This window comes from Malurus melanocephalus, unplaced genomic scaffold (genome assembly GCF_030028575.1).
Source record: "Malurus melanocephalus ecotype Western Australia unplaced genomic scaffold, MMel_1.1 scaffold_161, whole genome shotgun sequence".
NCBI lineage: Eukaryota > Metazoa > Chordata > Aves > Passeriformes > Maluridae > Malurus > Malurus melanocephalus.
Window position 1 is genome coordinate 153991 of NW_026623393.1, and position 14838 is coordinate 168828.

Sequence of the window (14838 nt, forward strand, 5' to 3'; positions counted from 1 at the left end):
CAATAACAGCTCAGTGTTAGTCCTCTCAGAAATGAAAATTGTGACCTGATATTTAAGGCGATTGCTTTGAACAATTGAATGTGTGTAAACTGGGAAGGAACAATTTAAGGAATATATAGAGTTGCACGAAGTGGCAGGACTGCATATAATCCATTCTGGAGTGGTTCAGAAGTTAGAAGAGGAAGACTTTTCTATCAGTCTATGAAACCAAGAAGAATGGGGACATCTTAGAACTCCAGAGAGGACAAGACGCAATACCTGTCTTTAAAAGGCACAGAGACCAGGGACCCAGGGATTTACAAACCTGTCCTCATTTAAATACATGGAAAACATGACAACAAAATATTAAATAGTCAGGATGTCCACATATGGAAGATAATAAAGAAGAACCAAGTGATAATGAATTACCAGTATAAGCTTGTCAAGAATGAAGTTATATCTGACTAACCCAATCTAGCTTAATGAATAAAGCAGAAGCAACAGATCAAGCATCTATAGGTTTCAGAAGGGGTTTTGGTATTATCCTGTATTCTATTCTACTGAAATATGAACAAATAAAGTCACAGAAAAATGCATTGTATGTGCAGGAACTCTGCTATTCCTGGGATAGGCTCAAACAAAAATAAGATTTCTAACCAAAGCATTTGCAACTGACAGTAGTTGCTTGTACTGGGAAGATGAAAAGAGGACATAAATCAAAATATTGGCAATGCTGCATAGCGTGCACTGCAGATGGGTTTTGCTCTCAGTGTAGAACAAATAACTCCATATCCACTAGATCTAAACTCCAGATAACCAGTGTCAGTAAAAGCAGAGATCACTGGATGGGTGCCTGCAATATTCAATGTTGTGCCATAAAGAGGTTGCACCAAGCCTTTCTCCAGATGCTGGTTGAAAATGATCAATAATCAAAAGGCTAAGGGGGTCCCAAGACTGAGGTGATTCTTACAATGACAAGGCWAGCCAAAAGGGAGAATAGAGGATAGACGTATGTTCCTGCATTTAGATATGGGCTAGAAGGACAGACCTGGAGAATGAAAATGTGTTATCCAGTTTAATGCAAATACTGTCTCTTGCTTATGAAGTTATGAAATTGTGAAGGATTGGGCAGGTGTGTTCATTTTGTGCTCATTAATCCATTTTAGGTTGCCTTGTCTTTCAAGGTTCTCAGTCCTACTTGACTGTTTAATTCAGTTGACCTATCCTGCCTGACACCCCTATTATAAATTTTACATTATTAAGAGGTTCTCCTTTTTTCTGCCAAGGTTCAGAGGATGAGGGCTTCTCTAGCACAGGTTTTGCCTTCTGCCTTTGCTGTACTTAGATATGCTCTTCATCTTTTCCTTTGGTTTCAAACACTACAGTGTTTTATTAACACAAAGTACACAAAATATGACCATCATTCTTCAGAAATTCTGCAATCAATAGCCAAATTTCTGTTTGCATATTAAGCACTGACATTTACTAGCCAACCATTCCAGCAAACAGAACACAAATGAGAAACCCAATCCTTTCAGGAATTACAAGTGTATCCCTTTGCACTGCCAAGTTACCAACTGAATATGAGAAATATCTTAATTTAAAATACATTTGAACAGCTTCCAATCAAATGATAATATCAACAGTGGTTATTATATAGACCTGGAAAAAGACAAACTATTTCTGTCACTCAGTCCAGAGAGTTATATGTACAATCTGGGAAGCTAATCTTGCATTGGAATAATATCTCAGCATTCATTATCCAAGAGCATTATCCATTATCAGTACTGAGTGATGCTGCACACTCAGACTCTGTTTGGTTTTAGTAAGATTCAAGTGCACATCTGACATTTCTGCCCGTGACTAGGTGCCTGTAAGATCCCAAGCTGTTCTGATCTGTGGAATGTTTACAGTACAGCACCTGGTTTTCAGACRCTGCTCTTGCACCCAAGCTGGCTGGCTGCAGACAGGTCCTGGTTATTCGATGGCCACGGTCTCTGCCAAACTGCCAGCCCACCCACGGTGTGACTCTTAAAACTGAGCTCCTTGTGAAGATTGTGCTGTTTATCTCTTCTGTGATTTTGTTGCAAAAAGAGACTGTAACACAGAGACAGAAACACACAGACCATTTCAGTGAGGAGCTGAGAAAGGCACACTGCTGGCAAGCACTGATCCTGTGGCGTTCTCAATGCAAACTGGAGCTGCAAACCAAATGTCTGTTTATAGTACAGTCATAACATTTGGGAAAATATATTATGTTCCTTGGAGATCAAGCACTGCTGAACTCCACTCAACTCTCACTCTACAGGGGAGGGTGTAAAATGTTGTAGGATGTGACACAGAAATAGAAACTGCACCATGAGCAACCCGAGACACAAGGTACACCTGTCCTTTACGACACCATGGCCAATGAACAAAGAAGACAAATTAACTATGAACATCCTCAAAGAATTAACAAAGGCTTGCTGCAGCTTCTAATGAATAAGGGCTGGGAAATGCTGTCTTCAGTTAACCCATTCATAACAATGCCTGTTGTTGCTTCATCCCCTCTGTTTTACTCGTCTAAAATTGGTCCAGGCAGTTCACAGCAATGCCGMGTGTGTTTAACATTCCACAGACATGCCTAGTGTCTATGAGAAAGCAATCCAGGGAATTGTAACCCTGTTCAAAAGCTACACTTCTAGGGCATTAGGAAAAGCAGAGATAGCTTTTCTTATTGTGTCTTTTACAGCAATGAGCTACATGAACACATTTCATGTCACCTATTTTTCTCTTCACAGAAATGGTTTCCATCACAACYGAAAATGTTACGCAGTTGTACAACATGACCATCCAGGAGCTCACAGTCAGCCCAGCAAATTCCCACAATAAYTCAGGAGTGGATCAGATAGATCAATATGAATGTGTTAGTGCAGATGTATGGAAATGGCTGCAGGATTTTCAGCCTGGATTCCTATGGTTTATATTTATTCTGGGATCAATAGAAAATTCCTTTGTGCTTACGGTCCTGTGTTTCCACAAGAGTAGCTGCACAGTGGCTGAAATTTACTTAGCAAATATGGCATTTGCTGACCTMATGTTGGTCTGTACTTTACCTTTCTGGGCCATTAATATTTCTAATAATTTTCATTGGCCTTTTGGCCAGTTTCTCTGTAAAGCCATCAACATTATGAGTTACATGAACTTGTATTCCAGCATTTATTTTCTGACACTGGTCAGYATTGACCGCTACCTGGCCTTGGTGAAAACCATGTCTCTCGGGCGGATGAGACGAACCRTCTGTGCCAAATGGAATAGTTTTGTAATCTGGACATGTGCATTGCTCATGTGTTCACCTATGATGGTGTTCCGAAATTTGCAATATTTTGAGGAGTACAACATCACAGCCTGTGCTCTTATTTACCCAGCCAGCTACTGGGAGCCCACAAACAACTGCTTGCTGAATGTTGTGGGGTTTGTGATCCCGTGCTGTGTAATTACTTATTGCACCGTGCAAATCATCAAAGCCTTACGAAGTAGTGAACTGCGGAAAATGAAGGTGGTCCAGACAGAGAGGAGAGCCACCATGCTGGTCCTTGCTGTGCTCTTGCTGTTCATCATTTGCTGGCTTCCGTTTCAGATCAGCACGTTCATCGACACAATCCGTTACTTCTCACCCACTGTCGAATGCCTGGAAGACATCAATGACTTAGTGACCCAGATAGCCACATACTGTTCCTTTAGCAACAGCTGCCTGAACCCAGTCCTCTATGTAATTGTTGGGAAAAACTTCCAGAAGAAGGCTGTGGAATTCTACAAGGACTTGTTCACAAAGAGGTGCAGAAAATTGCAGTCTGTGCAGATGGAAAACTCCCTGGACACTTTAAGAACTTCCATTTCAAGCGAATACCCAAGGAAAAAGTCWGCTTTGTCATTACCCCAATAACAGAATTTTAGGAAATCCTTAGAGGAAGAAAGCCTTCTAGTATATCAGTCTCTGCTCATATCCATCTGCTACTGGTCCACAAAGTAAATATGTGGAAGTGTTGGTTATGTGTGGGAAAACAATGGTTTGATCTTAACAGCAATTCCACAAAGAGACCTGTTTCTAATGTTATTGGGCGTTTTTCATGACTGAAWCTTATTTTGTAGCTTACTTACATTTTCATGGCTAAATAATGTTTAGCACATATATAATTTGGAACATTTGCATTTCTAAGCATACAATTCCCTGAACAGAGACCCAGTACAGAAGCTATTGTCAGGCTTGTGCAGCTACTTATGGTACCCATATAGATTGTTAGATAAGATTTTTGACCTGGGAGAGGCTTGTAYTGGAGTAAATTTATTTAAGTGAATCCTGTAGGATGCATTTTTAGACGTGTCCACATTTTGGGCTTTTGATTTCACTCTTCAGTCATCTGAAACTATATGATTTTTTCATTGACAAGCAGTGCCTTTTTGCAACTGCTCCTGTTAGTTACAGATTTACAAGTATGGAAAGTAGATGAATAAAGGTCAAGCACTTGTGGAAGGGAAGTTGCACCCAGCTGCATGAAGCTAGTTAAGTTTTCTTTGTAGAAGAAGATTCTTGATGCCTTCTACCTTGGAGTGAAAGCATTCACTTACTCCTTTTGAGTGAATGAATGCTATTTACATTCATGCTTTCACTTCAGCTCGGAGACTTGGGTTCCAGTATTCACAAAACATAGTTAATATTTTTAATGTTATTTAATGGATCTATAAAAGCTCAGCAAAACTGGTATAATCTCACAAGTGGAAGAAATTGAGAATATGAAGGAGCATATCACCTAACTATARTAAAAATCTAACTGAAGATAAGAATGGTCTTGAAAGTTCAGAGTATTCAAGAATAGCCTTTTCAGATTCTAGTAATACCTGCATTTTATTTGTAKAGGTAATCTGTCAGATTTTAATAGAAGATAGCTTTTCCCTGATTGGACTGTAATTTTGATCTAAGATGATTATACACATAAGAAAAACTCACAGTGTACTGAATTGTCTGTGTGCACTTTAACCTCYAGGGACTTTGATAAAAACTGAGTGAAAGTGGATCTAATATATGCTGAAATTAATTAAATCCTTGCTTATTTCAAAGCACTTAAGGTTACCGCTTTTAAAGCCAAGTGAAATGGAGTTTGGTGGCTGAGGTAAACTCAGACTGCAGCAACATGATCTTTACTCACCAGAGCTTGGATGGAGCAATAAAGTTCATTTAAGATGGGAAATTTGTATTRAACCTTCAAGCAACTAAACCACTAAACAGAAGTGCCAGACGTGATTTGAAGACTGGGATTTAGACCGGTGTATATGATTTACAGGCAATTTCCATAGTTTTTCTTTGATAATCCAGTATAATCCTATGTCATAAATACTTCCGTTGCTGATCCTTTTTATAGTCTGAAGCAACTGGGGACAAATCTGGCGAAACACTGCAAGGCGTTCTGTTATATTCAATGTTATCATGCTGTCTCATCCATGACTATGCTGTTCCAGCAACCATTATATGAAAGGAACCCCATACAGAGTTATTGAGGCAATGGAAGGTATTTCTGAATATTTGGTACWGAGAACTAAAATATTAAAAGGTTATTATGTTAATAACACATTAAATAATGTATAGGCACATTTTTTTGCTATGCAGTAAACATGTACAAAAGAAAATAAAGTACTTTGAGAAATGAGATTTCCTGGCATTTTCTTCTCTAGCCTGTATCCTGTTACTAAGGATTGATTTCTCAGAAGTTCAACTATTTAAGCTAATTTCTGTCACTTCCCGTCACTTCCCATTACACGAAACAAAAGTGAGCTGAAACAATAGAATTTTAGCTACTTTGAGATCCTTCTTTTCAGGGCCCATCTCTGAGTGATGCCCTCAGTCCCTTTGGAAATTAAAATCTGAATTAAGGCGGCTAAAGGCACTGGAATATTTTCGGTAGCTTTTCCCTTCCTGCTGGTAAGTCAAGGTCCCATGCAGACACCAGCAACAGTGGAAAGCCCCTGCAGCAGCTTCTGCACATCCCAGAACAGACAGAGTGTCAGCTCACAGACTGTTTAATTCACATTTTATTGACTTTTCAGTGTGTTCAAATGACACATTTGTGGTATTCACATGCACCATTCATACAGGCAACCAAAACCCCCCAAGAAATAAAATGTAGCATCCAAGCTACATCTGACCTACTGACATCTTCCAGTCRCACTTGGTTCTGTCCTGCTTTCACAGAAACAGGACACAATATGAGAAGGGTTTTTGGTAAGATGAGATCAGATTTTGTTCCAAGAATTTCAAAGCTGGAAATGCCAAACAGTAATCATATAATCTTTTAATTCSTCTTCATCCTGTCCCCCTCTTACATCTGATCCCATCTTCTCTTTTACCTGAGGCTGCCACAACTYTTACCAAGGTTTTGGCCATGCAAACCCTCAACTCCCCATTCAGCCTGACAGAGGGGGGCCATCGCCAGAGGAATGGCAAGGATATCAACAGCCAGCTGACATTTCTGGCCTTCAGCATCTACAGGCAGGAACAATTCTCATTTCTCCACTCACTCATTTTTCAAGTTGATTATTGGCTTCACTTGAAATGCGAAATTAACAGCTTAAAAGCTTTTACAMAAGCAGCTGGGGCTTGCTGAGGACAGGAGAAAGTTGCTCTTTTTTATTGGCAGGATTTCAGTGGGGAAGTTGGGATCTTAGTTCAGATCTCCCAAATGCCTAAGCAGCCTTTAGCCATTGAATCATCCTTTCACTCCATTCTTCYATCAGTACATTGCTGGTTTTCCAGCCTACATTGGCTCCTCATATTTTGCTGTTTCAACTCTGTAAACTGTAGTTAGTACAACCTTAGTACATCCACACCACAATGTGATGRTACCAGGAGCATTCCTTGAGAATTGTAAATAACTGCACCAGAGTTTAAGCTCTCTTTAGCAATCACTGTAGTAAATGTGAAGAAATCCAACCAAGCTGAGCAAAGAGTTTTACATTAAAAAAAACGTATCAAAAACCTTTTCTCCTCTTTCAGAAGAGATGAACATTACAGCAGATAATTAAGCCAATTTGAAAACCATTTCAATAAAGAAAATCAAACTGTTATACTGGTCCAAAAAGATAATCTGTCCCAACCTTTAAAGGCTTCAGCTCTCTTGAGAGGAAGGTCTTTAATGTCTGAACCGTCAGACCAAGAGCCAGAACTCTGGAGACCTTTGGGATTTTTCTACATTTTTCTACCTTGGAAAGTGTGTAATAATCAAGCAAAGAGTCTTAGCTCTAAGTTCAGTAACACGTTTGTTTAATCATTCTGATCAGAGAGGCTCAGTTAGCATTTGTAAATTCTTATTCAGCTCTAGAGAATGTTTACTTTCTGCAGGAAAGTCTGCCTGGACAATRTGACTGAAGATCATGTAACCCTAAAACACAAACCAATGTGCTGTGTGTGTYCTGAACTGAAGGTGCCAATAGATAGATATGATTTTTACAGTAAAAAAAACCTTTGAGAGCTTAACAGCTCTTACAGATGTTTTTAAACTAAGCCTTCACATTCCTTCAATTCATGGTCCATTACATCCATGTAAACTGTGAAATATTACCAGATCTTTATGTACTTCCTATAAGTTGAAATGAAGAAAGAAATTTTAGAGGAATAATAYATTAAATGCCCTTTCTGTATAAAGTTACAACTTCTTCTGTAGATTTATTCTAAGTTCTGTAAATTCTGGAGCTGCTGCAGTGCCTATTCACTTCACTATTTCTACTAGATGCATAGACTTCCAATTTTGAATCTCTCACTATTACTGAAAAATGTTCCAAATATAGTAATGAAAAACAACAGAAAATAAGAAACTAGATTAACAAAGAGGAGTTGGATATGGAAAAAAACCATATTTTGATCCCATTTTGATGTGATGAGCTTTGTAAGTCTATGTTATTTATCATATGAATTTTAGGCACAGCTGCAGTTTTTAATTCAGTCTGTAAGTTAATGTGGGACTTGGCAGCTCCTAGAGATTCCTGTCCAAGCAAGGACAAATTCCAAACTTCTTGTTATTGCTCAAATGTTCTTCTTTATGGAAAAAATAWCTTAAACACGGAAATGCAGTAGTGTAAGCAAAGAGGAGGCTTTGGAAAGTCTGTGACGAAGATCTCCTGTCATATTGCACTTACCTTTATGAGTCAGYGTGAGATGGTTTAAGATTTTCCTCCCATAATTTATTAGGATAACTTATGTAATGTGTAATTAAAAAAATATTCAAGACTTTGCCAAAGTAAAAATTTTACAAAAACAAAAAAGAAAGAACAAAAAAAAGAAAGAGAAAAACAAACTCCCAAAAAAACCACAAAAAAAAAAAACAAACCAAAACAAAAGACATTATATTTGAGCCATTTAGAGTTTTCTGCATTGTGATGTTGTTCACTGGAACTTTTTTTAATTAATTTTAACACTGTTTGCATAACTAACTTACTATTTTTCAATTAATAAAAGTTTGGAATAAAAGTGTATATCACCATTCAGCCTCTCCTGCCTATTCATTTTAACTTAATTATCAAACAAGAATAGACACACAAAATTGAATAAGAATTGAGAAAGACAGTTGGTTAAGTAGCCAATGGGAAGAATATTTTCCTATAAGTAAAAATTATCAGTTCCTTGATAGTTTTTCATTGGTTTTCTTTTTAAATTAAAAACCCATATTGTTTACATGGATATACTTAAGACACATTTGCATTTAAAGTCTGCGATGTAATAGATATTCCCTTTTTTAAATATTGCTCTAATCAGTGGATGATCAGAATGTAAAAGATAAAAATAATTTATAAACAACCACTCTCAGTCTACATGGTCCCAGCAAGTAATCAGAAAAAAAAAAGAAGTTTATTTGGGTTCAAGCCTGAGAAAATACAACAGTCATCAAGCACTATTGAGAAGCAATATTCACAGAGATTCATGCCCTGGACACCTATAGCGGGGTGTAAAAACAATGCTTTTAAAAACCAGTGGGAAATGGGGTTTAGCAAGGTTCATGTTTCAGCAGGCATTCCCATCTATCTGTGCTGCTTTGCCCCCAGCTCCTTGGCATGGTTCCCCCTCAGGGTTGCAGGGGAAGGAGCTCCCATCGCAACAAAAACCTAGTTCTAAGTTTCTCCCTGAGTGCATTGGCGTTGAGAAGGCAATTCAGATCTGTTAATAAAATTAYTATTGTTACATACTTAGTTATTCACACAAAGGACCTTTTAATTGCCAAGGACTTGTATTTGAGAGATTTATTTAGTGGTCATAGGGTGACAAGAGTCATGACATATGGTTTGTATTATTTCACAATGAGAAAGAAATATTTCACATTCCTTGAAAATTACTACAGCTGACATTTGGGGAAGTTAAAAAAAAAAAAAAAAATCCTGGGGCTTTCTTCCAAAATGTAACATCATACACATGGTGCATGGCCAACAAAACACTCAGGACAGCCCTCAGTCACTCAGTTGTGCCTCAGGATGCATCTTTGAATTCTCTCAGTAACCTCTGCACTGCTGTTGTTCAACTGTTTCTGAATTTGAAACTTTCCCTAAATTGCCAGGAAGGACAAGGAGTAGGTATGTCTATCTTTTTTTAATGTATTATTTTAATGAAAGTAATTTCCATATTTTATCTAAAAAATAATCTCTTGTGCTCTCAGTTCTGATCTGTGCAGTCTAGTAAGACTTTCCCTTTCCTTTTCACCATGAAAGCAATTCCAAAGGTCAGTATTAGATTATGTGTAAAGCCATGATCCATTTTACCTAATTGCTCTAACTGACTAATGAATATTAATAATAATAAGGRTAATAGATGCACTGTGCATGGAAAYTCACCAAAAATCAGTTCAAAGTAAGAAAAATATGTCATTATTTGTATAAAAGATGACTGGAATGTGTTAAGTACAGAAATTGAAAACCATTCATGTGGCTAATTGTCCATTAACACTAAATACCTAAAAATGCTTCCAGAAATTACAGAAAATAAAGTGCATTTTCTGTCAAGAGAACATTTGGAGCTCCAAATTTATAAAAGGCTTGTGGCTTGTGGTAGTGCTTGGACTTTGACTAGCAGACTCAAGAAATTTTTGCAATGAAAAGATTTCTACAGAATCTTCAGGTACCATTGCTAACTGGTACCTAGCTAGAACAAGAACTCAGATTTAGCTGCAACTAAAATCTAAGTTGCAATGAAAAATAGAGGTTCCTGGTGTTTTTAGCTGAGCCCATCATGAATGAAATCRTAGCTCCAGCAGAGAAATCACATCGAAAGTGAGCAAAGTGACTGAAATAACCTGATAGCAAGAAGTCATCAGAAAAAGGGCAAGCCAGGACAATAAACACTTCTTTTTCCATATTTAGTGAGAGAAGTAATTCTGTTAAGTTTAACTGTTATCTTTCTTCTATGTTACTTTTGAAATAAAAAGTTACAGATTTTCTGCCATTGCTCTCTCATGCCTTAGCCAGCCTCCTGTTATAGCAGCATTACATTTTTGCTGCCTCTTTGATGCTAATCAGGCATTTATTTGCTATATGTATTTTATCTATCTAGTTTTAGATCCTCTCAAGTTATCTTAGTTTGCATGAGATGTCTGTGAACTAAGTACCATTCAGACTTGTGAAGGAAATCCAGGGAGCTGTGTTGAGTTGTAGCTCAGTTTTCCATCAAGACTGCCAGCTTGAGTGAGTTTGTGAACTCAGATACAACTTTGCTGCTCACCTAATTCTGCAGTGAGGGAAAAGGTTCTGTGCATTAGCACCAAATAACATGCTGTGGGATATTAGTGTTTAACTTGTTCCTAGTAGAGGCATCCCAGAAATAGTGTTGCAAGCTGCTCATATACAGCCATCACCGAGGTTGTACATATTTGTAAAAGATATAAAGGATGATCCTAAATTCTCTCTTCAGAAACTCATCCTTAGCTGTCTCCTTGGTGTAAAGATACAGGCACTGAAAGAGCAGGGTTAAACAGCTGCAGCAGAAAGTTGACATTCAAAATGACTGACTGCAAAATTTTGATTTTTTTCAAATGCATTTTCTTTTATGATTGACATGCTTCACTTGCATATGAAATTCTGAAATGTTAGGTGACACCACAGGCTCAATAATGACTTGCTCACCATAAGGATTCTGAGACTGAATGTCTGTAAAGACCAGGATCCRGGCACCATTATCAAGCATGGCAACACCAGAAGAATAAAGCAGCTCTGACAGTGTATCTCTGACTGAAAATCTGGTGGATTTTCATGGGAGGATAAGGTTTTACCCATGTTCTCACTTCTGCACAATCTCAGATGGAGTTTCCAGAAAGAAATAGAAGTATTTCCAATGCTGTGACAGACTCTCACTTTGGAGACTGGGACAGCCTCCCTCCAGCTGAACTCTAATGAAACTTTTGAACAGGAGAAAAGTGCTGTGAATTTAGAGCTGTGGAAGCCTTTCCTCCAGGCAAGATTTTTAGCACAATATTTTAAAGGAGTCTATGTTTTATTATTCCAACTGATATTTGAAGGCAATATGATGTCTATTCTAACAACAGCTTTGAAACCAAAGTTCGGGGTGGGGAAACTGAGAAGGAAAAAAAGAATGCAAAGTTCAGGCAGCAAGTGATGCATACAGAGAGTGAGTAGCTTYCCCTTTTCTGGGAAGCAGGTGTGATCCTGCTTCAGCAGGATGACAGTATAATAATATRTTAAAGTACATATATAGTATAGTATATAATACAGTAATATAATAACATACATGGCATGGTAAATAAGAGCAAGAGAAAGGGCAGGGAAGGATGCAAAGCTGGCTTTGTGTCACCAGCATGGCTCCTGCTACTCTCAGGGAGATGGAATTGTCCCATATCTGTGTCTGTCATCAGTCTGGAGGAGACATGCAGAACTACTTACACTAATTTGTCACTTTCCTTCCTCTGTGCTACTTTAAACAATGGAAGCAAGGAGAGGAAGCTTCATAGGATGTAGAGGAAGTTTCATACTTGCTAGTACTAGGAACATTTCTCACTGCTGCACATATCAAGTACAGATTGATCTAGTCCACAATAATGACTAAGGACTAATAAAGAACTTGCAGTGGTTAGACGTTTGTCACACCACTCACAGGAGGCAACTTTTAAAATGTTATGATTCTTTTTYGCAGTCATTTTCTCTGACTTCAAAGGCGCCTCCTGTTCACTTCTGATTTTTTTGAAGAATGACTGACACTCCTCGACTGAATATTTCCTCCTCAAACCAGAGTGAAAACCAGACTAACTCAACTATTTGCCCAGAACTGGAGGACTGGTGGGACATTGTGTACTATATAATCCCCAAGTACATCAACACTGTCTGTGTTATTGGTATGCTTGGAAATGTATTTGTTCTCTTCGTTTATTCACTGCACAAGGGCCCCCTGAAGACAGCTGAAATCTACCTAATGAACCTGGCTGTAGCTGATCTGATCTTCCTCATGTGCCTCCCTTTCTGGGCAGAGAACATCAATAATGCATTTAACTGGCCCTTTGGCAATTTCCTGTGTCGCAGCATCAGCACGTCCATCACCTTGAAYATGTACACCAGCATCTACTTGCTCGTGGCTGTCAGCGTGGATCGCTATTTGACTTTTGTCCACACCTTGAACCACAGAGAGATATGGAGCAAAACCATGACCAAAGGGATCTGCTTGCTCATCTGGTTCTTTTGCATCCTTCTCAGCATCCCAGCTTTCATGTTCCGGACTGTGAAGGACTACCCGCAGTGGAATATTTCAGCGTGCACTTTGGACTTTCCCTCGCCAACGTGGGAGAGAGCTGAGAGCCTCGTACGCAACGTGGTAGGGTTTGTGCTGCCATCCACAGCAATCATCTTCCTCAACTTCTCTACCATTAGATCCCTGCAAAAAACAGCAAGAGCACGAAGAGCACTYGGAGCAAAGGGCTGCAAGAGGCACAAGGGCACAAAGGCAACCAGGCTGATCTTTACCGTGGTACTGATGTTCCTTTTCTGCTGGACTCCTCACCATTTCTTYGTATTCCTTAATACATTATACCATACAAAAGCGATCCAAGGCTGCTTCTGGGGCGAACTGATCAACTTTGGGGAGCAGTTTGCTTTTATGCTAGCGACCACYAACAGCTGCATTAACCCTGTGATTTATGTCTTTGTTGGGAAATACTTCAGGCAAAAGGCTTTGGAAGTTTTTTCACAGTTTATTCCCTGTGGATTTCCTTTGAGATGGGTATCTTTTAAAGAAATGTCTTCAAATTTCAACATGCTTCCAGTCAGGAGTAGTTTTACATAATGGTTCTCAGTTYCATATTTATTTTGATGCTACAACTCAGTTTATGCCATTGTAAATGGAATTAAAATTTAATATGAAATGCACTGATCTGGCCTTGACAGAATAAGCTAATTATCTATTAAAGTAAATCACTTGATTRATTGCTTATTTGTCCTCAGGTTTGTTTTTCTTTTTCTGTGTCATCCACCCCAAATGCACAACATGTGATACCAGATATTTATATCAAATGATCTAACCTGTCTTACCTATAAACAACGACTTCAAAGAAAAACTTTTTGACAAAATGCCAGAAATCTTTCTTAGCAGAAAGCCATAAGCCAGCCAAATAGTTTGCTGCATTGTATCTACGGTGACAGCTACTATACCACCTATAACACTACTCATAAAATTACAACAGGTATTACAGAGCAAATATGACCTTAATATTCAGCTGATAGCTGCATTTGAGCAGGTGTAGAATAACTTTGGATACTTTGGACAATAATTTGTTTGTGTTCTCACAGTAAGGTACAGGAATTTAAATTTTTTTTTTTTCTCATTTCAATTATATGCAGTTCATAAATATTGTACAAGATGATGTAACACAAAGAAACTTGTAAAAAAAGCAAGGTAACATGGTAGCCTCCTCAAAACCTGAGTTTTTTTTATCCAGTAAAGTGTTAAAAAATTACTCATCAAGTACTGTAAAGCTCATTTTTATTTTTTATAAGTGAAAAATATCCAGGCTATTTTGATACTGTATTATTTTGAGGCAAATCCTTARATACATATTTATATTTTTATGACTCAAAGACAATAAACTGCAWAACATCTTATTTTACTTCATAGTCTTGTTCTTTCTTGTTTTTTTATTTTTTCTGTTTTCCCCTCTTCCTTTGGAGAAGAGCAAATTCCTAGTTCTGTGATTAAAAATCCTTGTTGCTGCTAGAACACAAACATTGGTAGTAGAAGAAAACTTCTTTTCCATCGCAACCACAATGGCAGAGTAGACTTATGGCAACTGTTTCCATAATTCTAAAATTATGTGTATGTGCAGACATGGAAGGAAATAGTGTAGCCTGTCCAGCMAGAAGGATATTAAATGCAGAAAGGAGCATAGAGACACATAATTTGTATAGCAATTCATTTAACTACTCCTTGTAAAGCTTGTTCAGTCTTGTACTCGTAACAGCACTGCATTTAGTGTTTCCATTTTGAACATGTACTCAATCTCTTATTTGATTGTAGAAATCTGTCTGTTCAACTTTATTGCAGTAAGATTGGTGTCAATTTTCAATGGTTCTCTCAAACTTTTTGAATCAGTGGAAGCCTTTTGAAGATTTAAAACTCTTCTTGCAATGACGGTTTGAGAATTAGGGGTGGATTAAGGGATCACAGAAGAAGAATCTCTCATAGGTTTACTACTTCCACTCTTTCTGTAACAGATATTTTTAAAACAAATATCAGTCTTAGGCTCTAGCAGTAACTATAGCATATTAAGTGCTCTGAGTCATCTGAAATCAAATTCCTAGTTCCCCTCTATTGTAAATTGTTGAACATAGCATCTATTTAATACATCCACA

General features: G+C 38.0%; 2 protein-coding genes across 3 annotated transcripts in view; both read left to right on the plus strand.

Moving 5' to 3' along the window:
- The window catches only part of BDKRB2 (bradykinin receptor B2), a 28675-nt gene extending 20369 nt beyond the window's left edge, over nucleotides 1–8306 (plus strand). For both annotated transcript variants that reach the window (XM_057371888.1, XM_057371889.1), the window contains one exon: nucleotides 2760–8306. In XM_057371888.1, the coding sequence (XP_057227871.1) occupies nucleotides 2762–3904 (1143 nt within the window). In that variant the 5' untranslated portion in view covers nucleotides 2760–2761 and the 3' untranslated portion in view covers nucleotides 3905–8306. The remainder of the gene's footprint in view (nucleotides 1–2759) is intronic.
- Nucleotides 8307–9369: 1063 nt separating this feature from the next.
- BDKRB1 (bradykinin receptor B1) lies at nucleotides 9370–14827 on the plus strand. The gene is made up of 2 exons (XM_057371890.1): nucleotides 9370–9570; nucleotides 12137–14827. Exon 2 carries the CDS (start codon nucleotides 12191–12193, stop codon nucleotides 13274–13276), a length of 1086 nt encoding a protein of 361 aa, XP_057227873.1. The 5' UTR covers nucleotides 9370–9570; nucleotides 12137–12190; the 3' UTR covers nucleotides 13277–14827.
- Nucleotides 14828–14838: the final 11 nt, after the last annotated feature.